This window comes from Talaromyces stipitatus, genomic scaffold, assembly GCF_000003125.1.
Source record: "Talaromyces stipitatus ATCC 10500 scf_1105507295487 genomic scaffold, whole genome shotgun sequence".
Classification (NCBI taxonomy): Eukaryota; Fungi; Ascomycota; class Eurotiomycetes; order Eurotiales; family Trichocomaceae; genus Talaromyces; species Talaromyces stipitatus.
This window is the reverse complement of record NW_002990120.1, coordinates 368,439-392,814: the sequence shown is the minus strand read 5'-3', so window position 1 is coordinate 392,814 and position 24,376 is coordinate 368,439. Positions and strand designations below refer to the sequence as shown.

General features: G+C 47.6%; 9 protein-coding genes across 9 annotated transcripts, besides 4 other annotated features; 5 read left to right on the top strand and 4 right to left on the bottom strand.

The window, feature by feature from the left end:
• The first annotated feature begins 81 nt into the window (after positions 1-81).
• Positions 82-1,176, top strand: TSTA_053480 (uncharacterized protein). The gene is made up of 3 exons (XM_002486896.1): positions 82-297; positions 388-455; positions 508-1,176. The coding sequence occupies exons 1-3, from the start codon at positions 157-159 to the stop codon at positions 551-553; spliced, it is 255 nt and encodes an 84-aa protein (XP_002486941.1). The 5' UTR covers positions 82-156; the 3' UTR covers positions 554-1,176.
• Positions 314-351: a microsatellite.
• On the bottom strand, positions 505-1,251 carry TSTA_053470 (cyanate hydratase, putative; the record flags this gene model as incomplete). Its single annotated transcript, XM_002486895.1, has 2 exons — positions 505-1,176; positions 1,222-1,251. The coding sequence occupies 2 exons, from the start codon at positions 1,249-1,251 to the stop codon at positions 715-717; spliced, it is 492 nt and encodes a 163-aa protein (XP_002486940.1). The 3' UTR covers positions 505-714.
• Positions 1,252-1,842: 591 nt separating this feature from the next.
• On the top strand, positions 1,843-5,727 carry TSTA_053460 (phospholipase D (PLD), putative; the record flags this gene model as incomplete). Its single annotated transcript, XM_002486894.1, has 4 exons — positions 1,843-2,356; positions 2,411-2,554; positions 2,608-4,787; positions 4,891-5,727. The coding sequence occupies 4 exons, from the start codon at positions 1,843-1,845 to the stop codon at positions 5,572-5,574; spliced, it is 3,522 nt and encodes a 1,173-aa protein (XP_002486939.1). The 3' UTR covers positions 5,575-5,727.
• Positions 2,046-2,075: a microsatellite.
• Positions 3,156-3,527: a mobile genetic element.
• A 930-nt stretch (positions 5,728-6,657) lies between the features above and the next one.
• On the bottom strand, positions 6,658-9,257 carry TSTA_053450 (uncharacterized protein). The gene is made up of 2 exons (XM_002486893.1): positions 8,292-9,257; positions 6,658-8,242 (listed from the first exon to the last, which is right to left on the bottom strand). Exons 1-2 carry the CDS (start codon positions 9,108-9,110, stop codon positions 7,229-7,231), a joined length of 1,833 nt encoding a protein of 610 aa, XP_002486938.1. The 5' UTR covers positions 9,111-9,257; the 3' UTR covers positions 6,658-7,228.
• An 803-nt stretch (positions 9,258-10,060) lies between these two features.
• On the top strand, positions 10,061-10,510 carry TSTA_053440 (uncharacterized protein; the record flags this gene model as incomplete). Its single annotated transcript, XM_002486892.1, has 2 exons — positions 10,061-10,139; positions 10,182-10,510. The coding sequence occupies 2 exons, from the start codon at positions 10,061-10,063 to the stop codon at positions 10,508-10,510; spliced, it is 408 nt and encodes a 135-aa protein (XP_002486937.1).
• An 849-nt stretch (positions 10,511-11,359) lies between these two features.
• On the bottom strand, positions 11,360-13,392 carry TSTA_053430 (rhomboid family membrane protein). The gene is made up of 3 exons (XM_002486891.1): positions 12,641-13,392; positions 11,559-12,583; positions 11,360-11,488 (listed from the first exon to the last, which is right to left on the bottom strand). The coding sequence occupies exons 1-3, from the start codon at positions 13,131-13,133 to the stop codon at positions 11,426-11,428; spliced, it is 1,581 nt and encodes a 526-aa protein (XP_002486936.1). The 5' UTR covers positions 13,134-13,392; the 3' UTR covers positions 11,360-11,425.
• Positions 13,375-13,403: a microsatellite.
• Positions 13,404-13,908: 505 nt separating this feature from the next.
• On the top strand, positions 13,909-16,164 carry TSTA_053420 (DHHC zinc finger membrane protein). Its single transcript, XM_002486890.1, has 2 exons — positions 13,909-14,390; positions 14,450-16,164. Exons 1-2 carry the CDS (start codon positions 14,204-14,206, stop codon positions 15,928-15,930), a joined length of 1,668 nt encoding a protein of 555 aa, XP_002486935.1. The 5' UTR covers positions 13,909-14,203; the 3' UTR covers positions 15,931-16,164.
• A 536-nt stretch (positions 16,165-16,700) lies between these two features.
• TSTA_053410 (ubiquitin conjugating enzyme (UbcF), putative) lies at positions 16,701-17,539 on the top strand (the record flags this gene model as incomplete). The annotated part of the gene is made up of 2 exons (XM_002486889.1): positions 16,701-17,420; positions 17,456-17,539. The coding sequence occupies 2 exons, from the start codon at positions 16,701-16,703 to the stop codon at positions 17,537-17,539; spliced, it is 804 nt and encodes a 267-aa protein (XP_002486934.1).
• Positions 17,540-18,124: 585 nt separating this feature from the next.
• On the bottom strand, positions 18,125-23,540 carry TSTA_053400 (TFIIIC transcription initiation factor complex subunits Tfc3, putative; the record flags this gene model as incomplete). Its single annotated transcript, XM_002486888.1, has 3 exons — positions 18,125-21,810; positions 21,865-23,304; positions 23,474-23,540. The coding sequence occupies 3 exons, from the start codon at positions 23,538-23,540 to the stop codon at positions 18,200-18,202; spliced, it is 5,118 nt and encodes a 1,705-aa protein (XP_002486933.1). The 3' UTR covers positions 18,125-18,199.
• Between the last annotated feature and the right edge of the window lie 836 nt (positions 23,541-24,376).

Genomic DNA, 24,376 nt, shown 5'->3' with positions numbered 1-24,376 from the left:
GCCAGCCACCATCAGCCGTATGACCCGACACTTCACCCTTTAAGAGGCTTGATTCCCCCTGTATCTCCCTTTTTCCTTCTTATCATCACACCACACTTTCTCTCCTCACTTCAGTGCTTTCACTCCTTGAAACCTTTACGCATCCAAAGACACACAATGTTCCAAAACGGCTTTTTCGGTCTCTTCAAGTCTTCCCAGCAAGAGGAAGAACCTCGCACCCAGCAACCCACCTGGAACCCTTCCACCATGGCCATGGAGCAACCCGCCAACTATGCTGGCAGCCAACAAGCTGCACCTGTACGTTTCTACCCCCTATATACACATATATACACACGTATATGTTTATATATAATAGTATTATATTATTATTTACTAACCATTGAGCAGTCATCTCAAGAAGAGCAACAAATGAAACTCCGTGGTGGTGCCGGTTGCTGTGATGTCTGCTGCGGATGGTGAGTTCCGTCAATTTATACGTGCAACACTCTTTGCTGACCATCTATCAAGCTTCGCTGGTCTCTGCGCCTTTGAGTGTCTCGAGGACTGCTGCTAGACTCGTTTTAGTCCAATTACAATCTAGTCTTGATATGGTGTTTTGCTTAGCTTGCACACGTGTCTTTGTTTATCTGTCCTACCGTCTACGATACCAACCTGTTAGCTTCGATCAATGAATAAACGTCTCATTACACATATCATCTCTCTGTTAGGCTGACATTAGAATCTCGAAAAAGGTAACCACTTTCCCCTTAACGTAATCACAGCCCAATTATTCCCATCGGCATCCGTTTCCTTTTCCACTTTGGTCGAAAATGATATCGCACTCATAATGCCATCGCCAAACTTCTCATTCAACACGGCCTTGTACGCGTATCCGTAATTCTGCACAATTTCATACAACCGGTAGATCAGTGGTTCCTTGGGCGGCATCTCCACGGACCGACCGCGATCGGGGAAGCCGCTGAGCTGCTCTTCGAGCAATTTGAGTGGAATATCGAGGACCTTGGCGAGATTGGCGATGTCTTCTGCAGACGCTTTGGCTTGTCCATAGAATATAGCTGCGGTAGCTACTTCATTGCGGCCGATTTGCTTGGAGATATCTTCGAAGGTGAATTTCCTCTTGGCCTTGGCGGCGAATAAGGTCTGGGATGACGCTGGAAGGTAGGGATGTTGCGAGGTCTGTTTATCAGTATGTTTACACCAGAATGAGCTATCCGTACTCACATCGAGTGTTGCGAGATTAAGGTGCGACATGATTGCTGTCAGTCACTCTGTATGCAGGATGAATTTGAGGAGGATGGAGAGTAAGTTGCGGCAGGACGTCATGCCCTGTTTATATAATCACGACACTCCTCATCTTCTCCAATTCTCCTCGAGAATATGGACCACCAAGAGCAAATCAAAAGTAGTTGTTCCTATCTCGGCCTATCCATTTTTTTTTTGCTGCCAATGCGGAGTATTCACCCCGCACGAAGTCTTCACTCCGACGTTATCACTACTATCGACAATATGTCCATATGACATCCAGAATGCTGTCGACTCCCGGAAGAGACGCGAACGTATCGTTCGCAACATACTGTAACAGCCAAGAACGAGAACAGACTGCGCCACACCACCATCGTCCTATCCAGCATGTTCACTGCCACAATCACCAGCTGTCGGCGGGGTCTGAGACACGCGGCAGACCGGATGGCGGGGAATTGCTCAGTCGGAGTCTCGCGTTAATAATATGCTGCTCTTGCTGGTGCTGTCTTCATTTTATGTAAATATTTTCGTGATATTTTTCCTGAGACTCCAAGAAACCTACTGAATTGCACTGCCGTGATCGGCCTTGAGCTCACAGCGATGTCTGGCGGACAAGACCCACTGGCCTACGGTCGCTTTTATGGAGACGAAGCAGAAGGAGGAGAACGGGGAGAACGAGGACTGGGAGACTCAGCTCGAGGATTTCTGTCTGATGGACTGAAGCGACTCAAAGATCAATACGGAACAAGCCACTCCCAGCAACAACAGAATTATTATGCCCCGCAGTCGAACCAGAGTGGAAGCAACAACAACGACAACAACAACAACAACAAACCTCCCAAGCAGGACAAGCTCTCCAGCTTCCTCGACAAATTCGAAGAGACCGTATCCGGTGTGGGCTCACAGCTCGCCCAAAAGATCGGAACCACCATCGATGCTGATGCCTATGCTGGCTACGGATCGAGCAGTACTGCCAACCCCAATAATCGTTTCGGCAGCTTTGCCCCCCCACGAGAGAACAACGACGTCAAATGGCATGTCGACGGCTTTACTTATTTCTGGGCAGTCTCGAGAGCTCTCGAGACTGCCAGAGAGTCTATCTGGATTCTGGACTGTATGTATTTCGAGGCCTCTGCATCGCACCGGTACTAATAATCTTTTATTGCAGGGTGGCTCTCCCCGGAATTGTATCTAAGACGTCCTCCAGCCAAGAACGAACAGTATCGCCTTGACCGTATGCTGCAAGCTGCTGCCCAGCGCGGCGTCCGAGTCAATATTATTGTCTATAAGGAGGTGGAGGGAGCTCTTACTTGTAAACCTCACGACTACCATTATCACTGAAATTGATCTAACCGTTGGCCGCAGTAAGTTCTGCACATACCAAACATACACTAGAAGCCCTCCATCCAAATATCGCCGTCTTCCGCCATCCAGACCACATCCCAGACGTCGCCGACATCAAGAACTCCCTGACAGCCTCGTTCCAAAACTTAACTTTGGATGCCGCTGGAATCAACAAGCTACCGGGCGAATCACTCAAGGCACTCTACGGTACCAAGGGTGATACTGTTCTGTACTGGGCACACCACGAGAAGCTATGTCTGATTGACGGTAGAATTGCGTTCATGGGCGGCCTTGATCTGTGCTTCGGCCGATGGGACACAAACCAGCATTCCATTGCCGACGTTCATCCCAGCGATTTATCGCAAATCGTCTTTCCTGGTCAAGACTACAACAACGCCAGAGTACTCGACTTCCAGAATGTATCTCACTGGCAAGAAAATCAAGTTGACAGGAAGCAAACGGGACGTATGGGCTGGTCTGATATTTCCATTAGTCTGCGGGGCCCTGTCGTGGAAGATCTCCGAAGACATTTTGTGGACCGCTGGAACTATATCTATGATACAAAGTACCGCGACCGTAACCAGCCCAAGTATCAGAGACTTGATTTGTATCGACGACCAGGAAGCAATCAACTACAGGGCAACACAAATCCCACTTCGCAAACACCGCAGCCACTTCAACATGCGCAGTCTCAGCCAGGACCACCAAACCAAGGCCAGCTGAATTCTGAGCCTCACTGGCAGCAGACGCATGCTCAACCCCCTACACCGCAGCCAGGGCAATCATACTATCCACCACCCCCTGGAAGCCAAGCGCAGCAGTATCCCGGGCAGCAATACAACACTCCGCCTCCTGGACAACAGTATTACCCTCCTGCTTCTCCCAGTCAAGGCCAACAGCTACCACCTCCGCCGCCGAGCACTCAGCAGCAGCAGCCACAATGGCAAGGTCAGTCGCAGACTGGCAGTCAATCCTACTACCCGCCTCCGCCTCCAAGTCAGGAACATCAGCAACACCAACATCCATCCTATAGCGGATACTCGAGCACTGGAAGCAATCCACCGGCGGGGCAATCCTTCCCCCCACCACCTCCAGGGCCAGCGCCATCGCAAAGTGATAACAATAATCCTGGCCAGTATCAGAACCCTCCTTATGCTCCTTCCCATTTAGGCTACGATTCTGCGCAATATAGTTCTCATCCATCAACACCAGCGCAGGCGCCCTACTTTCCTCCACCTCCTGGACAGGAGTCACAGTCACAGACACGGGGTGTTTATGAAGAAAACAGCACTCGAGGGGTTGGTGGTAACCAGTCCGGCTACAACGCATCAGGCCGATCTACCACCGAGAATGTTCTAAGCGACGTTCGAGGTTTAGGTCATTCCCTTCGTGGGCAGTTGGCTGGACAAGTCCATCAATATCAGGACCGCTATATCACCAATTTCGGACGCAACTACGGCAATCAATTGTGCCAGGTCGTGCGAAGTGCGTCGCAGTGGAGCGCAGGTATATCGACGGAGCATTCGATTCAAGACGCGTATATTGGTGCTATCCGCAACAGCCGCCATTTTGTGTACATCGAGAATCAGTTCTTCATAACTGCCACAGGTGACCATCAGAAGCCTGTCCAGAATAAGATCGGAGCGGCTCTTGTAGAACGTATTCTTCGAGCTGCCCGCGCTGGTCAGAAGTTCAAGGTTATTGTGGTCATTCCATCTGTTCCCGGATTTGCGGGTGATTTGCGAGACGACTCGTCCCTTGGCACTCGGGCTATCATGGAGTTCCAGTACAATTCAATCAACCGCGGAGGAAACAGTATTATGGAGCTGATCGCCAAGGAAGGGTTTAACCCGATGGATTACATCAGGTTCTACAATCTTCGAAACTACGATCGAATAAATACCAATAGCACCATGCTCCAGGCGGAGAAAGCCAGTGGTGTAAATTACGAGGATGCCCGTAGATATCATGATGCTGCGGAAGTGGGATACAGTAGCTATTCCAAAGGATACGACACCACTCAATCGTACGATCAGTATCAGCAGGCAGCAAAGGCTCACCCATCGGCGACGTCTGGCCGTTGGGACTCAGTCAGTGAATGCTACATGCTAGGTGGTCAAGATATCCGCAGCGTTCCGTGGGATAGTGATCTTCCTGAAATTGACGCATTCATTACAGAGGAGTTGTACGTGCATAGCAAGGTATGTATAGATAGTTCTTTTGTTGGCCTTGCTCCCCGTTGGGACTATCGAAAGGTGGTGTGTTGTGCTCGAGAAGAGAAATGCTAACTGATCTGTAACAAAGGTTCTAATTGCCGATGACCGTATAGTTATTTGTGGGTCTGCAAACCTGAACGACCGCTCGCAGCTCGGCACCCATGATTCTGAGATTGCCCTTGTGATTGAGGATCCTACGCCACTCGAATCTAGCATGGATGGCAAGCCCTGGCAGGCTAGTCGATTTGCCGCATCACTTCGACGCGAGTTGACTCGCAAGCACCTTGGCTTGCTCAGAGCGCAAGACTATACGCAGCCTAATGCCAACTGCGAGCCAGTCGGGGTCCCCAATGACCTCGATCTAAGCAGCCCAGAAAGTCAAGTGGTCGCCGATCCTCTGTCGGATACGTTCCAGAGCCTATGGAACTCACGGGCTCGGACGAATACGGAGGTTTTCCGCAAAGTATTTAATGTTGTGCCAGATGACTATGTCCGGAACTGGGATGCCTACAAGGAATTCTTTGAGTATAATTTCCGCAAAGCAGACATCCAGGCAGAGGGTAAGCGAATTACGCGGCCCAGCAAATACGAATGGGGCCATGTTGTTCGAGACAACTTTGCACCTGGCCCTGAAGGGGCGCAGCAGGTCAAAGAGCAGTTGAGTCAGATCAAGGGCACATTGATTGAGATGCCGTTGATGTTCCTGATCGAGGAGGATATTGCGAAGGAGGGCTTGACCTTGAATGCGTTGACTGAGGATATTTACACATAGTTGAATGGGTGACCCAGATTGAGCATGTAGACGATCGTACCAGAATGAATTCCTTATGAGACCTTGGAGATGAAGCCACGCGATGATTAATGCAGGTTCCAGAGTTCAAGAACAGGAGCCTGACATCCAGTAAATACGTAGAAATGCAGCGGATCATAAAGAATCAATATCGGAAGAAAGAAACGTAACAAAAAAAAAGATGTAGCATTAGACGAAGTTTTTCTTACTATTGTTCTGGTGGCTCCAGGCCCTAAGTCGCGGATGCGGATTGGCTGTGGCAGGAAGAACAATATTAAGCAGAACAGTCGTCCAGATTGCATCACGAGCGATAGTCTATTCTGACAACATCGACTAGTCTCGACCATGAAATTATATTTCTTTATTTGCTTCGAGACAATGGGCGATGGCTGGGGCCGTTCTATCGCATTGTCTATCATCCAATATATCAGTCGCTATTGGCGATTCCCCAAGCTAGCAGATGTTTATCCCATTTCTCCTCCATCCCACTCTTTCTCTACCAGATAGGTGGCGTTCAGACAAAGAATCCAAGAGATCCATGTCATCTTATTTCCTTAACTCTCTCTCTTGTAATCGAAAATCTTGTTGATCAAGCAGGCATTCCTCAAAGGCATAAATAGATCCAGATCTACCCGGCTTTGTGATCAGAATTTCTTCTCTTTCATCGGCAATCAATCAGATCAATCTCCATATCAACAAAATCATCAAAGTCAGGTATGTTTGTTGTTGCATGTATAGATTCGGGAAACCACGCTGACCTGGAATAAAGTCACGAGTTGTCAACTCCCATTCTTAGCAAAATGTCTCCTCAAGTCAACCCCATCGAGACCGGTATGTCGTATCTGTCAAGCTATATTGCTGGGCTGCAAGAAAGATACTAACATCCATGGAACCAAAATACAGTCAGGACTTCTAGTGTCCCCTATAATACCTGCGTCATTCTCTAAATTCTCCTCGTGAGGACAACGGCTTCCTCAGGTATCATGGTATGCATCCAGCACCAGAAACACTGAAGTACTTGGGAGAGATGAAACTAATAACTTCATTAGACAAGTCCGAATCATACCTGCAGTGCCATGAAGAACGGAAGACCACGACACCTGACGTGATAGCATCCCTTCTCGCTTTCGCTTCGCTGTTTTATGTTACCTCTCAAACAATGCGACATCATCGTCGTATAATTCAATACGAACCACCTTCTGATCATGTATGAGAGCGGTTTTGCCTTGCATATGATCAATCTGGGTCTCACTAACTTGATCACCAGCCAAAAGACACCCAAGGTTGATGGAACTGCATGTTCAGTGGTGGATTCATCATATCGTTGGCTCTTTACCCGCCCTTTTTCGTTATCTTCTTGTGATGTACTTGCCCTTTTCTCCAATATTGTGATACGGTTTCATTCAATTCTACACTGGCATTCTTGATCTATTCAAAATATGTGCATTGAAGAAACGTTTCCACCAATGTACATATCCGACGTTCGCTTGAAGCAAGAACTGCACATAGTATGATCGTTTCTGGTTTTTTTTTTTCCGGGACATGCGTAAATAGTTACCCTCCTAAGTATATTACAAACAGCTTCAGTAAGCGGCAACGAGCATAGATATAGTCCAAAGTCTATTCAACGAGGGCGTCAGTCTGCGTATAAATCGCTCAGGAGCTCATCCACCTGTTCAATGATGTTATATAGCAGCCCAACAGACTGTGCCATGCCAACTTGACACATATCCTCGCCCACAACGGTTTCAATACGACCGTCGCCCCCATTCTGCATCAAGTCTCCTTCGAACGCGTGACAAATTGACTTCAGTGGCTTGAGAAAGTTCTTGCGAAATGAGGTATGCCCATTTTCTATCTTGAGTTGCTCACGCAGCTGAGAGGAGCTGATAATGAGGTAGTATAAATTCAGCGCAGAATGAAGGTACGGCGCGAGAGATTGTGAAAAGCGAATCCATGATACGACTATCCCTGCTGACATATCAAGAGATTCAATCTCGGAAGTGTTGTAAAGGGCTGATGAGATTTCCGAGAAATGTTGCGGGTTGATGAATATATTGCCATTATCACTCTGTGTCTTTGCTGCCGTTAGTATCTCGTCTTTGAGCCAGCTTATTGCGCTTTCTCGAGCATAAAGAAGCTCCTCTTTTTGTATAATATCTTTTATCAGTCTAAACCGAGCATGCTCTGATGGATTGCTGTGGACGATGGTAGCTGGAATATTCCGAAGACCATTGTAGGCTTGGCGATAACTGCATTTGGTCAATGCCAGCACCAGCTCTGTAAATTGTCTATCATTTGCTGGGTTCTCAGCAAGTTTCTGAGACGACATTATAGTGAGTGCTAACAATGCATCGTAAAGAGTCTGGGTCTGTTCATCGGCAGCATCGTCTGCAACACCAACAAAGTTGGACATAATTACTTCTAGATCTGGATATATTGGTATATGTGCCGTTTCAGCACCCTCGAACAGAGTGGCTGCTGAAGACCGCGCGGCCAGCAAGAGCAAAGCGCCGTGTCTTTCTAGTGGTATTTCCTCTGCCGCTTTTGGTACCTCTTCAAAATCAAGAGGTAGTGGATGAGATTCGACCGGGGCGGAAACGAGACCCAAGATATCTTCATCATTGATGCAGATGTCGCGTGATAAAACCTGTCATGATCAGTCATGGTCATCCTCAAGAAAAGAAACATGAACGTACACAGATCCTTCCCACTATCAAATCGCGTTCCTTGAGTTGTTCATCCTCTGTATACATCCGGATCCTCGATGTCGATGGTGTTTCCCGCTGGTCGAATTTTTCTAGTAATCTTAAAGCAAGCCACAATCCAGAGTTGTCCGGAGTGGACAGACTAAGCATATACGTCTTGAGAACCTCAATCAAACCAAATTGAACCAGTTTTTGTTGCACCGCGGTATCATCAGATGCTGTTGGTTCGTCATAGGCGGCTTCGGGGTCAGGTGCGGATGCTTGCGATACCCGTACTACATAGGAACTGCTTGTCCCACGAGGCGGCAATGTAGGTCGCTTCGAGGGAGATAGATCTCGGAGAAATTCTAGAATTGCATTGGTCGTCTCGTTTGTCGGCATTGAGCTGTAAGCCTCCAGCGCCGCTTGCAGCGAGGTTGCGATAAAACGGCTGGGGTATTTAGTCTTGATGCGGCGGTGGAGGACGGACAGCATGGCGACCAAACAATTAAACTGCATGATGAGTTTTGGAGTGTTGTCCTCGCCAGGCTCCAGCTTCATCAGGCTATCCGAAACTCTCAGTATGACTTCACGTGGATTTCCCAGTCGGGCAACATCTTGAAGACAGTCTTGCGACTCCGGGAGCATGGGCAGAAGGATCTGTACGAGGTCCCAGCCGATGTTTGTTGTCAGGACCTCATCTTGCAACAATCGATGGAGGGTCGGTAGGCGTGCGGGAGTGAGCTGGTACTCGAGTAGGGTCAGGTAGGTTAAATAGTCAGTCGCCGGAGGTAAGGCTTTGATGAGTGGATCGTCACTTTCGGGAGTCATATTAACATGTCAAGTATGAGAACAATTCCAACTAATTCGTGTGGTGTGTATTGACGATAGTGTCCAGCTCCTAATCGCGGGGTGGGCTGTATAGCGGGGCAGCGTGCCACAAGGTCCAATCTCTGCAGATACATACGTATAGTAGTTATGATTATCTAGGGACTTGTTGGTGACTGTCACTTGATATACAGAATAAGCAGTAAGTGTATGCGCAAAGAGAAAAAAGAGATTTAAAAAAAAAACCATGCCCGAACCGCGAATCGAACACGGGACCTCATTGCAAGTGAGCCATATTTATAACCCTAACCCCATAACTGGGGTCTTCACCACTGGACCGTACGGACCATTATTCAAACCATTGCTGTTCTTATTTGCCTGCTTATATTCAACTACAACTAGTTGGTTATTCCCTTCAGCACAAGTTAAACATATTGCGTCATTGGCTCAGGCAACTTTTCCCGCGCCGCCTTGATTGGCTGTCACGTGCTATCCGAAGCTTCCGGACGCCCCATCCGCGATTTGCTTCACTTGGAAAAATGCAGGATTCGAGACTGTTGGCTTCGCTCATTTATATTCTACGTATTCTTTCTTCTGGGTTTCTTATCTTTCCTCAGCTCTCTCTCGCCCCAAGACTCTAGTACTTGGATTCGTTCCAGGCCCTGACCAATATTCTTCTTCAGCGCTTATTCATCACGGATCATCTTTACTAATCCACTTTTCCATGTTGAGCCGCCTTCAATTTCGCCTATCATAGACACGCTCTCAATTCGCGGATTACTTCACCGTGCTTGGTCTACCTGTAACTGAGACATCCCTCGAGTCGCGCTTGGTGACACTATATATATAGCCCTCGATCGGTCCGTTATACTGCCAAGCTTGAGCTCCGTTGTCAGTGCTTCATTGTTTCTGCACGGAGCTGCAAACCTATTCTTGTTGAAACATTTGACAAAATGGCGACCGAAGTGCGCTCCTTTTACACCCCTTCCACGACCGCTCACGTGTCGCAGCCCATTGTCGACGAGCTTATGAGTAAATATTCCTCGTCCATGGCACACGGCACAAACTATATAGTGTCGCACGGCAGAACTCGCAACCTGGTCCAACGCTGCATCGACCATATCCGCCTACAATACTATCGTTACGAGGTGACCTTTGGTGTCTATGTCATGACTCCCGGAGAAAAGTTTGTCGCAAACACCTTTGTTCTGGTGTTCCTCTCCCTGTTGATATGGGCCTCCCTTCTATACTTTCCGCAACTGCTCTTCCGGAAGATAGGACGTCTGGTCTGGCTCCTGACTGGCCATAGCGAGGACGTGGCTGCGCTCTTCGGCATCTTTGAGCACGTTTATATCAGCCCGGCAACATCAGCCACTATGCCGACAAGTTCTATGGCGTCTTAAACGAGGTTCCTACCACTGTATAACAGCTGTCTTTTTTTTTTGCGCCGCAACACGACAATAATACCACATCGGAACGTTTTCTTTTTCGCGCTAGACGCATTGCAACGCAGCAAAATGGCGCCACGGGCATTAGACGGCCTGGATTTTCTTGATTTTTGGACGTTAGCAGCCACTATAAACCGTTCTTTTCCCTTTCAATTGGCGCAGTCACGGAGCTTTTGGCGTTTTCTTCTTTTCTTCCTCAACTTTCTCACGTTGCGCCGGTACCCCCAGACAACACAATTCGACCGGCCCGAACGACTTGCAACGGGGGAAGACGACTAATGCACATTCAAACGAAATATCACGAATCAGTGGAAGCATGCCCTTTTTGATTATTTTGGCGAGCTCATAATCACTAATAAACACGAGAAACACGACTGAAGTGTACGATTGAAGAGCTTTAGATGGGCGGATGGGTTAAACTAATGATGTACTAGTTATCATTGGATAGCCCTCGTTCATTTGTCTTTTTCATTGGAGCTCCGAGCATAGCTCCCTAATCATGGATAATTATTCTTACGGTAGTCATTGTTACCTTATATTTATGTTACATCCAGCTAGTATAAATTTTCGAGAAATAGCTAATAGGGTCCTTGTCTAAGATTAAAATCACCCTATGCCCATGCCTAAGTACAAAGCCGCCCAAATAGATGCATTAGACGACAACTAAATAACAAAAAGATCGGCCGTCAAATTATGTGAATTATTTTCAGTACAAGAGATGCAATGGTAAGAGGTTGACCGAGATAATGAAAACAATAAACATGGGTATCTTTCTTTTTTTCCACTGCTAACTCCGCCTTTGAATATGCGCTCGGTCCTCACCGGCTATTTGCTGAAAATGTATGAAGAACATGGAACTGGCTTTGAAGTTCATGAGGGACTCGATGTGGACGTTAGGTCTAGGTTGCCTATACTGCACCAGTTCTTGATAGGCTGCGAAACATGATTGTTAGCAATAAGACTCGGCAATGACTCGAATGGGTTGCAAATTGGACAAGCTTACCAGACAACTCAATCGGTAGCACCACGAACAAGTCGATTTGGGATACTTGTAAAAATCCGTCACTAAGAAGATAAACCCAATAATGACAGCCACCAAAGCTCCAGCTCGAACGAGCCACCACGCCCACCAAAGCGGTTTCCTTCCTCGAAAGAAGCCGACCAAGCGCCCAGTAGCTACTGAACGGCTAGGTTTATTATTATCAATGTTATTGCTGTTGATGGTGTTACTATTATTGTCGCCGTCACCAGGGGTGGGACCAGCTCCGCCACTCATGACAACATATGGCCTGCGTTGAAGGCCGATTCGTTCGCGAATGTAGTTGGGAGATCGCATCATGCAGAGACCCATGGCCAACCCCATGATGAAGCCACCGATATGAGAGAAATTGTCGAGGCCGGGGAGAAGTCCTAACACGAATGACACGGCAATCTCGATAATAAGGAAAATAAGTTCAACCCAGGGGCTTCTTCGCTCCCCCCAGGTGTACAGCAGGTCCAAAAGAGTCAATGCAACCAGTCCGAAGAGTGCGCCCGAGGCGCCGGTTGAAGAGATACCTTGCGCTGCGTAGTTGCCGCCCATAACAAATCCAAAAATACCGCTTGAAAAATAGACCAGAGCGTAGCGCCACCATCCAATTCTCCTTTCCATGTCAGCTCCTACAGTCATCTGCATAAGCATATTGAACCCGATATGAACAAGACCAGCATGCAGAAACATTGGTACAATGAAACGGAACCATTGGTTGGGTTCTGGCTGGTCGTTTAGAGAACCATTTGGTTTAGGATTGGGCACGCCGCCGAACCCACACAGTTCTGACAGCGTACACTGGTTCATAGCGGTGTTGGGGTCAGATGAAGTTGTATTAGGACAAGGCCAAGTAATTGTCGCGTTCGCATCCTGCACTCCGGGAATATTCTTCATACAAGCGACAAAACGAGAGCCCATATTGATTTGCACATAGGGGGAGGGTCCAACCATTGGATTGAAGCTAGGGTGTATTTCAATGGGACTGCCAGTCAGTTGGGCTAAGAAACTGTGGGTTAGAATGCAAGCTCTGCCTTCTTGTAGGTATTCATACTCACCACTGTAGATCAACTCTCCAACAAAGACACCAATGTCGACTGCTGTCAATAGCCATGTAACCCAGGGAGTCCTTTTACCAAAAAACCCTCCCCTTCTAGTCCGCCGTCGCTTTTTCCTTGCGCCCATTACCGGATCCATCGGCATCCCTGCATCATAATTTGTGTTCTCATTCACCCAGTGCGGATCCGGAGCTTGCGCTGGTTGAGCATTTGATTTCAACGGTATGTCTTCTCCATACTGGTCAGTGGGATGGTTTCTCCCGCCCACGAAGGGGGCGTCATCGGTGAAGGAATTTTGACTGTATTGGGGCTGATGACCGTAGCTGTTGTGATTTGAACTGTAGGGTGTTTGTGATGTGGTGGGCTGAAAGGCATGTAGTTGATGTGTAGTATCTACTGGACTTTGGTGGTTATATTCGTCGTCATGGTAGGAAGGGGGTTGGCTGTGAGCAGGCTGCGGTCGAAAGTCGCCATAATAGTCGTTAGCAGCCATGTTGAAGAATAAAGTGCGTGATTAACGCATCCACCAAATATTTTGGTGTACTTTGATTAATGAAGACGGTCAGATGAATCCCAACTGCGTATCTGGACGCCTGATTGAAATAATCGATCTTGTACAAGCAGCGGTTATTGTCTCTAACTCTCAAACGGTATTCTCCTGAAAGACCGCAAGTAGAATCCTGTATGAGGACGGATGTTCTAAGGGCGGGCGAGCGGTTGACTGATGGATAAGCAATCAATGAATGAATGAATGAATGAATGATCGAACAGGGTTGATCAAACAGATGAAGCAGAAGAAACGAGGAGACGCAGTTAGCTGTGGAGTGGAAGTTGATGAGTTGTACGGAGTATGTTACGGAGTAAGAGGGGCGGTGCAGGTAAATGGCCCAATGGCGGCAGCTGTCAGTCGCGTCCCTGACCCAAACAGCCCAGATGATCCGCCGCTAAGCCTCACAATTCGTCAGTATTCAAGCCTGTTTTGGTTTTGTTTTCTGAGTACGTGTGGAATGATGATGGACTTGGACTCAGCTGTTGACTCAAGGAGAGAATACGATGTATGCAATATCATATGTATGTCTCTGACTGTTATGTTGTGTATGTACTCCGTATGTATGTAATTAATGAAATTGTGGCTGAACTTTGTGTGAGGCTGAGACGGATACGTAAATTTGCGGTACATCAATACGGCGCACTGTTCACACCACCGGCGCAATACGGTATCGTATTATTCATATTCATCCGGAATCCCGAATGTTGAAACAACCAACGTCCACAGGCTGCTGACAAGCAGACTGCTCATGATGTCTATCACAACTTGATCTTGATTCAATATTGACAACAGCTGTACAGGTTTGTTGTTCAGGTCTTTTTTTTTATCAGCCCAGCTATTCCCGTGTCAACATTTGCCCCAGACCTCGTGCATCTGTCGGCGACTACCTCATAACCCGCCGAACGAGAGAAAAGGCATGCTTGCCTGCCTGCAGCGCCAACCCTGCCTTGGCTCATATTCTTCGTCAATACTATTAAACCACCAGTGGAGAGAGACTTCGCAGGAAATGATAAATGGCCACCTCCGGCTCCCCAACTCTATCCCCGAAACGACGGGTCCGCTCGCTAGCTCGTACCGTTGAGCGAACATGTGTCGCAATAGCTTCATATTTCCCCCTGGCATTCGTTTATGGTTTAACTACATGGGCGGTATGGGTTGATGCTGGGATCGGCTTTTTGCCCACAAAGAGTAGATGGCTAGGTGTGTTATGATATCGACAATCTCCTGCATCCGAGCTAATCCGCCTTCCTGTCCATCAGGTTTACCAAGCTCAGCAGTAGGAATTATCCTATATATAATGCTTAACCTATCGTACACGGTCGCAGTTTTTACAGATCCCGGCTCACCCCTCGGTTCGCCAGATAAGCGCGGGAGCGACCGTGGCCAGTATAGTCATCTTCCTACCACGGAATTGCCGGAATATCAGAGCTATACAGTCAACAGACACGGGGGCGCTAGATTCTGCAAGAAGTGTCAGTGCCCAAAGCCCGATCGCGCTCACCATTGCTCGAGTTGCAAGAGATGCGTGTTAAAGATGGACCACCATTGTCCGTGGCTGGCCACTTGCGTGGGACTTCGCAACTACAAGGCATTCATGCTCTTCCTTATATACACGTCAACCTTCTGTTGGGCTTGTTTCGCCACATCTGGTTTGTGGGTTTGGGATGAAGTTCTGAACGACGTTGTGTACGCAAACACTTTAATGCCTGTAAACGTCATTTTACTCGCCGTGATTTCTGGCATCATCGGATTGGTCCTGACTGGCTTTACTGCCTGGCACATCAGCCTCGCTGTACGGAATCTAACTACCATCGAGTCGTTGGAGAAGACCCGATACCTTTCTCCTCTACGTAAAGCTCTTGACCGCCAGCGCGGCGATTACCAAGCCGCCCAAGACCAGAGTGTCGGCAATCCTACAAGGAACAGTGGTTTTGGCCACCGACTACAAGGATACGGGCAGCAAATAATTGAGGCGCATGCAAATGCTATTCCGGGGGTGACCCGCGCGGAAGAGGGTGAAGAGCGGCTCTCTCCGATTGTAGAGCCCCAATCTGGTCACCACCAGGATTATATCTCTTTCCTACGTGAATCGAATACTGATGGTACACCTGCTCAAAAAGCTTTGCATCGCTCGTACGAAGAATTGGAACGACAGAGAGAACGTGAGCGCTATGAAGACTACCTTGACTCCCGAGACAGTGAGAACATTCCCAGCCCTTTCAATCACGGATGGAAACAGAACCTGCGCCATTTATTCGGCGACAACCCATTCCTCTGGGCTCTTCCTATTTGCAATACCTCTGGTGATGGCTGGTATTGGGAACCCAGTCCCGCGTTCCTTGAGGCAAGAGATCGTATCAGACAGGAGCGTGAGCGCGAAATGTCCCAATGGCTAGAACGACAACGCCAGCAATCCTATGATCATTGGATGAACAATAACAATGCAACACGAACTTCCACAGTGCCGGTTCCCATGCAGCGCTTCTCCAAGAGTGGACACAATGGCTCCAGACCGAATTCCGGTGTCTCAATGACGACGCTGCGACCGAAGTCGCCACGAATGCACCATGAAGACAGTGATGCTGACGAATACGATTTGGATTCAGATGATGATGATGGGCTACAGAAACTGCACCGGGGTCGGAATGGCCATTCGCCAGGGAGCAAAGCTGATCGAGTGCTTGGAATCACCCGCGATCAGTTTGGAAGCCCAAAAGATGAATGGCGAGACTGGGACTAATCTTGCTGCTTGTGTACCTGTAAACGCATTGGGACTATGGGGATTCTCAAGCTTAGTCACGATGCTATCACATATCTGCTTGGGCGTTCATGTTCGAGCGTGTAAATGTACTGGACGGTGGAATTATTGCTGGCATTTCGAATTGGATGTTTGTCCATATTGGCACAGGTTAGGGTCACGACATTATGTTAGAATTCTTGATATGCAGAATCCGTACCGATTTATTTCTTCACTGCGCCTTGTTCTGCTTCAATCTCGTAATAATCGAGATGATTTATCCAGTAAAATTTAAAGCTACATTAGATTAAAGTCTGGGTAAATATGGTAGTATGTATTGTTCCCAGTTGATTCAACCCTAAGGGGTTCGGGGTGTATTACGTATGCCGCGGGAGCCACCTTCAACTCAGCTCCGCCAAATGCCAGCTTGTCATTCTTTCTATCTGTCCCAACAATAACCAGCTTCTTCTTCTTTCATATTTTGTTCACCTGTTCGAAGCACACCGAACTATAATCTCGAAACACCCACTGCTGGCAGTTTCGTGTGAGTCTGGCGGGTATACCATCCCCATACGATAATATCGATAGTTACGCCAAGGTCTTATCATCAACCTGTTGGAACAAAACCAATATTCCCCATAAACACAACGTCGTACGCGCCATAATAATCTCGACTAAGTAGTAAACATCTCCTCTGAGCTGAAGGACGGACACTACCCGCGCCGAGGCACACCGTCGCGATAACAGTAACCACATCGTCAACATCCTAAACCATGTCGCCCGCCATTCGACGCTTAATGAAAGAGGCGGCAGAACTTTCCGAATCGGCGCCCTCTCCATCACCGCATTTCTGTGCGCATCCCGTTTCTGACTCGAATCTATTTGATTGGCACTTCACATTGGCTGGCCCTCCGGCTCCATCGCCATACGCCGGAGGAATCTATCATGGCCGCATCGTCCTACCACCAACGTACCCATTGAGACCGCCGTCCTTTCGCTTTCTGACACCATCCGGGCGATTTGAAGTCAATCGTGAGATCTGCCTCAGTATCAGTGGCCACCATGAGGAAACGTGGCAACCCGCGTGGGGGATACGTACTGCACTGACAGCCATCAGAAGCTTTATGGATGGGGACGCTAAGGGGCAATTAGGTGGTTTAGACGCGCCAGAAGATGTGCGGAGGATGTGGGCTGAGAAAAGCCGAACATGGAGTTGTGAATGTATGGGCGGAAAGACAAATGAAAAAGTCCTCAATGAGTGGCGCGCGGTTTGTTCACGAAAGGGTATATCCGTGGACGATCAGGATCGGGAGACAGTGCCCGAGGAGTTACGAATGAGCTATAAGAACAGTGCCAACGAATGCCAATCACGGTCGATTGCCAATGCAGTCGACATGCAAGAAGAGTCGTCTACTGGCCCAGCAGCAGCCACTATAAGCTCAACACAGCAAGAGCCTTTGCCATCACCTTCACCAGATACGTCGATGCGTGATGTCCCTTACTCCTCGGAGCCTAACACCATTCCCAGCACAGCATCGTCCACAATATCTCCGACACCAACGCCCACAACCACAATGGCTATGACTACATCACATACGAGCACAGTGAGTAGACCGATAAACACACAAACAACACCGTCCCAAGATGGCGCATGGCTGGACCGAGCTATCGTCGGTGTACTCGTTGTCCTTATTTTTATGTTAATGAGACGGATTGCTGCCTCAGAGGATATATAACCGCCCCTCGGCAACTACAATAACATAAGCGATCTCCACACGCATACCTGGCTCTGAAAGTGGCTATTTGACTTTTATTTGACCATTATACCCTGATCCGATACGATTTCTTTGATACATGCTTATGCGTTCTATATTCAGCAAGTTGGTTTCATGTGGACCATGACCAGATTTTTGTTTCTTTGTTTGTCATTTGATGACTCGTTAGACTCTCGAAGAAGTTCCATTATCGGTTGTAAAGAACTCGCAATGCCCACTATGTATTTGTGTAATAGCAACATTTGACCAGCCCCGTTGGTATCTCTTTTACTCAAGTAAGTACTCAGTGTCTCGTTCAACACATTGTGCCTATCCTTTACAGTGCTGTATATAGGCATCTCGACACTGTTACTGCACCTAGACAAGTAAGCTATCTATGCCTAAGAATATCTTAACTGGGTTGTTGATATACTGGAATAACTTATACCATACGATCCATGTTAGAACAGAGGTTACATAAGAATGCAAAATCGAGAAATACACGGGCGCCTCAAATATTAGGCCCAGATCATCCACCAGTACTCCTTCGCAGACCAGATACCTTTATCGCCAGCTCCACCTTCATTTTCAGCTAGTCCAATCTTTTCAAGCCACCTGAGAATACGTTCAATATCCCACGGAGCCAGGTAATTCTGGAGCTGTTCATGGAGATTGACTATGTCAATCTTTGGCCTTATTGCAAGGATACCCACTATGGCAGACACAATAGCCTCCCACAACTGCACGTGCACATTACCATTGATGTCTAACCACAGCGGAAGTTTTGCAACCGGTCCCTTATCGTCGTTACCACTCAAAAGTTGTTTTAACTCTTCCTCTTCAATAGGCGGTTGACGTTCATTGGCTTTGACTGCTAAGGGGTAACCGTATTGGTATCTGCTACTGTCCGGAATGACATCCACCTGGAATTTGAAAATCGCTTTGTCCAAGGTACGTGTCTCGTAGTTACCTTCGGTGAGGCCGAACGGATTTGCAGGTGGATCGTTAGGTAAAATGTGTACTCGTCCTTGGGCTGCTAACGCCATGACTGCAAGAACAGCTCCGTCTGACGCATCATATTTTAGTTGAGATACTCCGTCACGTTTGAAATCGTCATCAAGCATACGCTTGAATTTTGCTGCCTGGCGAAGTATATCCGAATCGATTGCTCTTCTACGTCCGAAGGTGAGTTGAAAATTATCCGTGAAGGTGAAATTACGGCCTGGAACGACACGTCCGCGATTGCTCTGCGATATGAATCGCTCTCGGATAAGCTCTTTCACGGCATCCTCAATAATGACATTGGGGAGTCGAGATAATTTGTCTCGCGCATCTATGGCATTGTATGTTGCTTCCTTGGCGACGATATTCGACAAAATCCAGCATTTCACCGCTTGTTTGTCGTCGTTTTGATCTCGAACATTGGCACTCTCGATTTTCTGCTTACTCAAATAAGGTCTTGAAGCAAAAAGGGACTCCCGCTTTGTGATACTGAATGTGGGATTGGTTGTGTAAATCATCTCAAACTCGTCGGAAACCTGTTCTATACGATGCGGAATGTCCTGTATCAATCGAGCCCGCGATGCTGGCAACAGGGGCACATTTCGAGTAAAAGGTGAATAGTACTGGGCAGTTGCCCATGTCACTGCCGCATCCCAATCATAAGATGCCATGTTATTGAAGTTAATGATTGGGATTGACGAGTTTTTCTTCTTATATTCTGCAAGTAATTTGACACGAAATTCGTCCTGCATCTGTGCCAGCTGGCGTCGATCACGGTTCAAGAGCAGTTTACCATTTGATCGGATATCCTGGGGATCTTCTCTCGGGAAAGCCTTAGTCACGAAATCCCAATCGACAATTCTTCCCTGAGTACCTCCTGCAATAGTCCTGACGACAACGATTGCATGCTTTAGTCGTTCAATCATCGAATTGGACAGAGCTTTGAGTCCTCTGCGTCGTCTCCTAGCCATTGTCGCGGTGTTCTTCTCCGGATAACCGTGGAGCTCATCTTCATCAATCGGACTCGATGGTTGGAGTAAATCCGAACCGTTAGGCTGCATATACAGTTCCGCATCCATTGGTTGCTGGGCATAAGAGACGAGCCACGGCTGTGATCCTGACTCGTGGCCAGTGTCATGACTTTGTCGCGGCGTGATAGGTCTGAGTTTTGATTCAAATGCCACCGAGGATTTATGTCGACGTCTTCTTAGGCTTGGTGCTGAGAGGGGAGCTGGCCTCGTCCGTTTCTCACCAGCAAAGCGTATACTACCAACAACAGGTGCTTGTTCAAAGCCCTCATTGACGGTGTGGTGAATGAAATCCATGTCGTCTTCTGTGAACTTTGGAATGATAGATGAACCCTGTTCCGTTTCACTCATTAACAGATTGCTGAACTCCCATTGCAGAACATCCTCAAGGCTATCCAAAAATCGATCATATTGGGACTCCGTATATGATCGTTTGCGTCTCTTGACTTCTGAGCGTGGCTGATCTAGCGATTCCCGGCGCAAGTGACGCTTAGGGGTCACGGATGGGAGAACATCTATCTCCATTGGAGTTGATTCTCCTGATGGATCTTTCTCAGGTTGAGAAGGCTCATGGTGATGTTTCAAAATTCCCTTGCTCACCGGCCTGGAGAATGAAGTGATACCCTCGGAAGTCTGAAGTCTGCCTTTGCGTTTAATACCCATCAGTCGAATAGGTTTGGACAGTCTTTTGTGAATAGACTGCTCTTTCCTTCTCTCTAATGCTATAACAGAAGCGGGTTTCGTCCGTAGGTTGACTGTCATTCCGGGGTCAATAGGGATCGATTTGGTATAGACACCTGTGGGCGCCCCAGTGGCACCGCGTACAATCCTCGTGATATCAGAATCTATTTCGACATTATCCGGAACATAATAATTTGACTCCAAGAGCGCTTTCTGCATTTTTGTGACGAGTGGGCTGGAAGGGCTGGTTTCGGGTGTCATAACGATGCTGCGAGTAACCATGAGGCCCTTGGGACCTTTACCACTAAAGGTTATCTGTCGCAACTTCCCTGTGTCAATGAGATACTTTACCACATTTCTAACTGTTCTTGAGTCCGGCTTCTCAGCATGTTTAAGATACTTCATCCAAACCGTTGAAAATGCGTGCCATATCTCACTGCCCGAAGGAAATGCCCCTCCGGCCTGCTTTATGATATCCATAATGATTGCACGTCTCAAACGAGCGACAGAACCTCCATGGTCCAGACGTCGGCTTTTTGTGAATATGACTGGGGACTCAGGTGGCGAATCATGTCCTTGACCAACGACTGAAGATTCATCCGCTGCAGCTGAGGGTACATTGCTCACAGGATGTACGGAGGGACAAGACTCCAATGTGTTGTTCCTCGAAATAGTTATTCCTGTTATAGCCGTAGATGTTGTAGATCGTTCTTCAGCTTCCAAGGAAACCACCTTCTCTATTTCAGGGAGGTCAGGAATAACTGAGGGGAGCTCCGGCGAAGTCGGTTGCGGTTCAGTACTAGCCGGTCTAGGCACGATATTGTTTTCTTTGTTAGACTGCGTTTCAGTGGCTACAGGAGCGGGTTCCAGGGCGCCTTGTTCGTTATTACTATTCGTCTCTGAGATCAGATCTCCCGGGGTGGTGATGATTGACGATTCGCGGCCAGCGTTGCATGGACTCGCTCGTGAGACAAGAGGTCGAGAAACATCCATTACAGCTTGAGGAATTGATTTGAGGTATTCGACAAGGGTGGAACTCCTAAACACAGCGATTCGACTTTCCTTGGGACGCCCTTGGCGTCTACCAGCTGGTCGTGCTTTTCCTTTTGCTGTCATATAAACTCCAGGGGCATTTCGCTCCATAAGGCGTACTGCTACATGCGTCCAACTTTCGTCTAGGCCGAATGCAGCAAATACCTCTCTGGGTGATCTTTCACCCTTCTTGAGCTCGACTTCAATTTTCTCGGCTTTTGTCATTTGCGCATATCCCGGGGTTTCGACCATATTCTCACCACGGAAATCCTGCTGGGATCTAGCGGAATCTATTTGCTCCTTTTTAGCCACCGTATGAGTGTCAGTTCTTTTGTGGATAGGTTTATATCCGGGAAAACCGTCAGATTCACGTGGAAACACAGCCACTGAAGTTTCATGTTAGTGAAATTGCTTCCTCTGATCAGCTTCGTACACCTTACCAAAATCCATATTTTCGTTAGTCATAGCGACTGGGTCGCTTTTAGTTACTGCATAGTTGCCAAGGCTTTTGGATGAAACTGCACAATAGTGATCACACTCGGCGATCCCTCTTCGAGAGGGCCTAAAAGGTACCAAGCCGTCTTGGTCAGTCACGGGTAGAGCATCAGGAGGTGGTATAGCAAGCTTGGAACTCTTAACGTCTCTTGGACGAAAGGATACCGCATCCCAATCAGCACACCCAGTATCGACCAGCTGCTTAAAATTGGAATATGAGTAATGCACGTAATGAGTGACCGTGCCATTCAGTGCAGTGTCTCGGACAATAGCACTACTTCTGAGATGCAATGGTTGCGAGAGCTGCCAACATTCCGTGATGCGATTCAAAGTGTTTTCACTTGGACGACGAAAAACTTTCCCGAATCCTTCTCTGATGATTTCAGCATTACTGCTTCCTCTAGTTCCACTATTTTTGATTAGAGTAGCAATAAGGTTTGCAAAATTAGCATCTGGAACCCATTGAATAAGTTTGTGGTCGGGAGTATGCATCTCGGCCTGTTCTTCCATTTCCTCGTTCTCTTGGTCTGTGGCAGCCAATATTGTCTTGTAGTCGCTTTTGAACAACTTCAGATCGACCTGCGTGGGTTCACGAACCAACAGGACGCAGGAGTGTAGGGATTGCATAGTGTCATGAAATTGCGATCGCGCTTTAACTCGCTGCACGCAACCAATTGTCTCAAGCTTCCGTATCGCTCTATTCAAGATACGCCGGCGCCAGATATCGTGGAAACCGAGCTCATCTCTGAGATCGCTCCGAGCTATGATCTGATATTTTTTGAGAATGCGAAATATGTCATGGCAGAAAGCTCCAAAATCGATCACTTCTCGGGATTGCGCAGATTTGCCTTCCTGGCATACAATGCCGACATCAACATTGGCAAATCTCGAAAGCGTGCACAAGCTGGTCTTGGCCGATTTGGCCTGTACTTGTCGTTTATCGATGTAGCCTTTGGTCTTCAAGGCGTCGGTACGTTTCGGCACAGACCTCGCATCCTGACCACTACGACGAACCAACTCAGTCTGCAGGATTCCTTGGGACCGGCATGACGCGATAATAGAGAGCAGAGAGAATTCGGTGGATGGGACTTTGGTTTCGTCCTTTTCATGACCGGTCAACGCTTTCCAAATACGTTCCTCGGATACGAAAAGCCTAAGTTCAGAGGACTTTGAATTGATTGCCTCTGCTTCAGGTAAACTAAGCCCATTATACTCCTTGTTCCGTCCGACGGACACCTCAGGATTCAGTGTTAACCATTCCCACAGGTCTTCCTGTAGCGAACGATCCAAAAAGAAGCCGGGTGAGCTGTGGTCATGCCCGGCGTAGGATGACCTGTTACTGTAAAAGGCTTCAATCAGACCCCATATCTCTGACAAGGGAGTTCCTATAAGGGATTAGCGCATGCCAGTCAGAAGTCGAATAATTAACATGTATCTGGATGCGATGGATGTTTCGGTCATGCTGAGTTGGGCAAAAATGTAGAGACACGTGACCGCAAGTTGCCGTAAGAGGAAGGAGTGCAGGTCGGCTTGAAAAGCCTCAGGCATACTTACCGTCAGTGCCACTGACGGCTATTTCCGTCAACAAGAGTTCTATGAGTTCGCGAAGCGCCCCAGCCATTGTGAGGAAGAGCGTGCTGCTGGATTCATCAACAGCATGGGAAAGGGTTCTGTATTTTTACTATGCTTGTGGTGATATCATGAGAGTGAAATTTATTTGGAAAAAAGCGAACCGTCAGAGTTTCGAACGCGTGACGAACTAGTTTATCAAAGAGTGAAAATTTGTTTGCGACTCACATGTTTGGCATGCAGCTCTAACCTCATTGAGTTAGAGCGCCAAGTCTTTTGGGCCAATCAAAATCATTGCTATTAGGGCTATCCTAAATAGCCCTAAAACGTCCGTACACTTCATACTTCTAGGATAATGGTATCAACTGAGAAGCCTGATTACTTACTGCGTCCGGTGAAGCATATTTATCATCTATTTTTTTGCAATTAGAAACAAGGGCAGGTCACTGTCCACAGGGCTGTTACCAGTATCGAATACTACAGGAGGCTTGATGGACTTCCGAAACGGGTAATGACGCATTTCATCAGTTTGGCCCAGATTTCTGACTGAGAGGGTACGTAACTTGGGCAAATGAAAACTCTCTGCGTCAATCAGAGATTTGAAAATTACATAATACAGAAGATGAATAAGTTAACTATGTAAGATACTGCAGCCAGGCTCTGCAAAGAATATGATCATAAGGTCACGTGATGACTAGTGATTATCGGAACTAAAACGTAATACCATTTCAGCAAAAAGGACGCCCTTAAAGGGAATTTGGTATTTTTGAGGTATTTGCGAAGCGCTCCGTAGTTCGACTTCTGTATTCTGCTAGTCACGTGATTTTATTTCCAACAGTGATTCCGAGGCTAATTATAGTCTCACCCCCTAGTCGTATGTAACTAAGT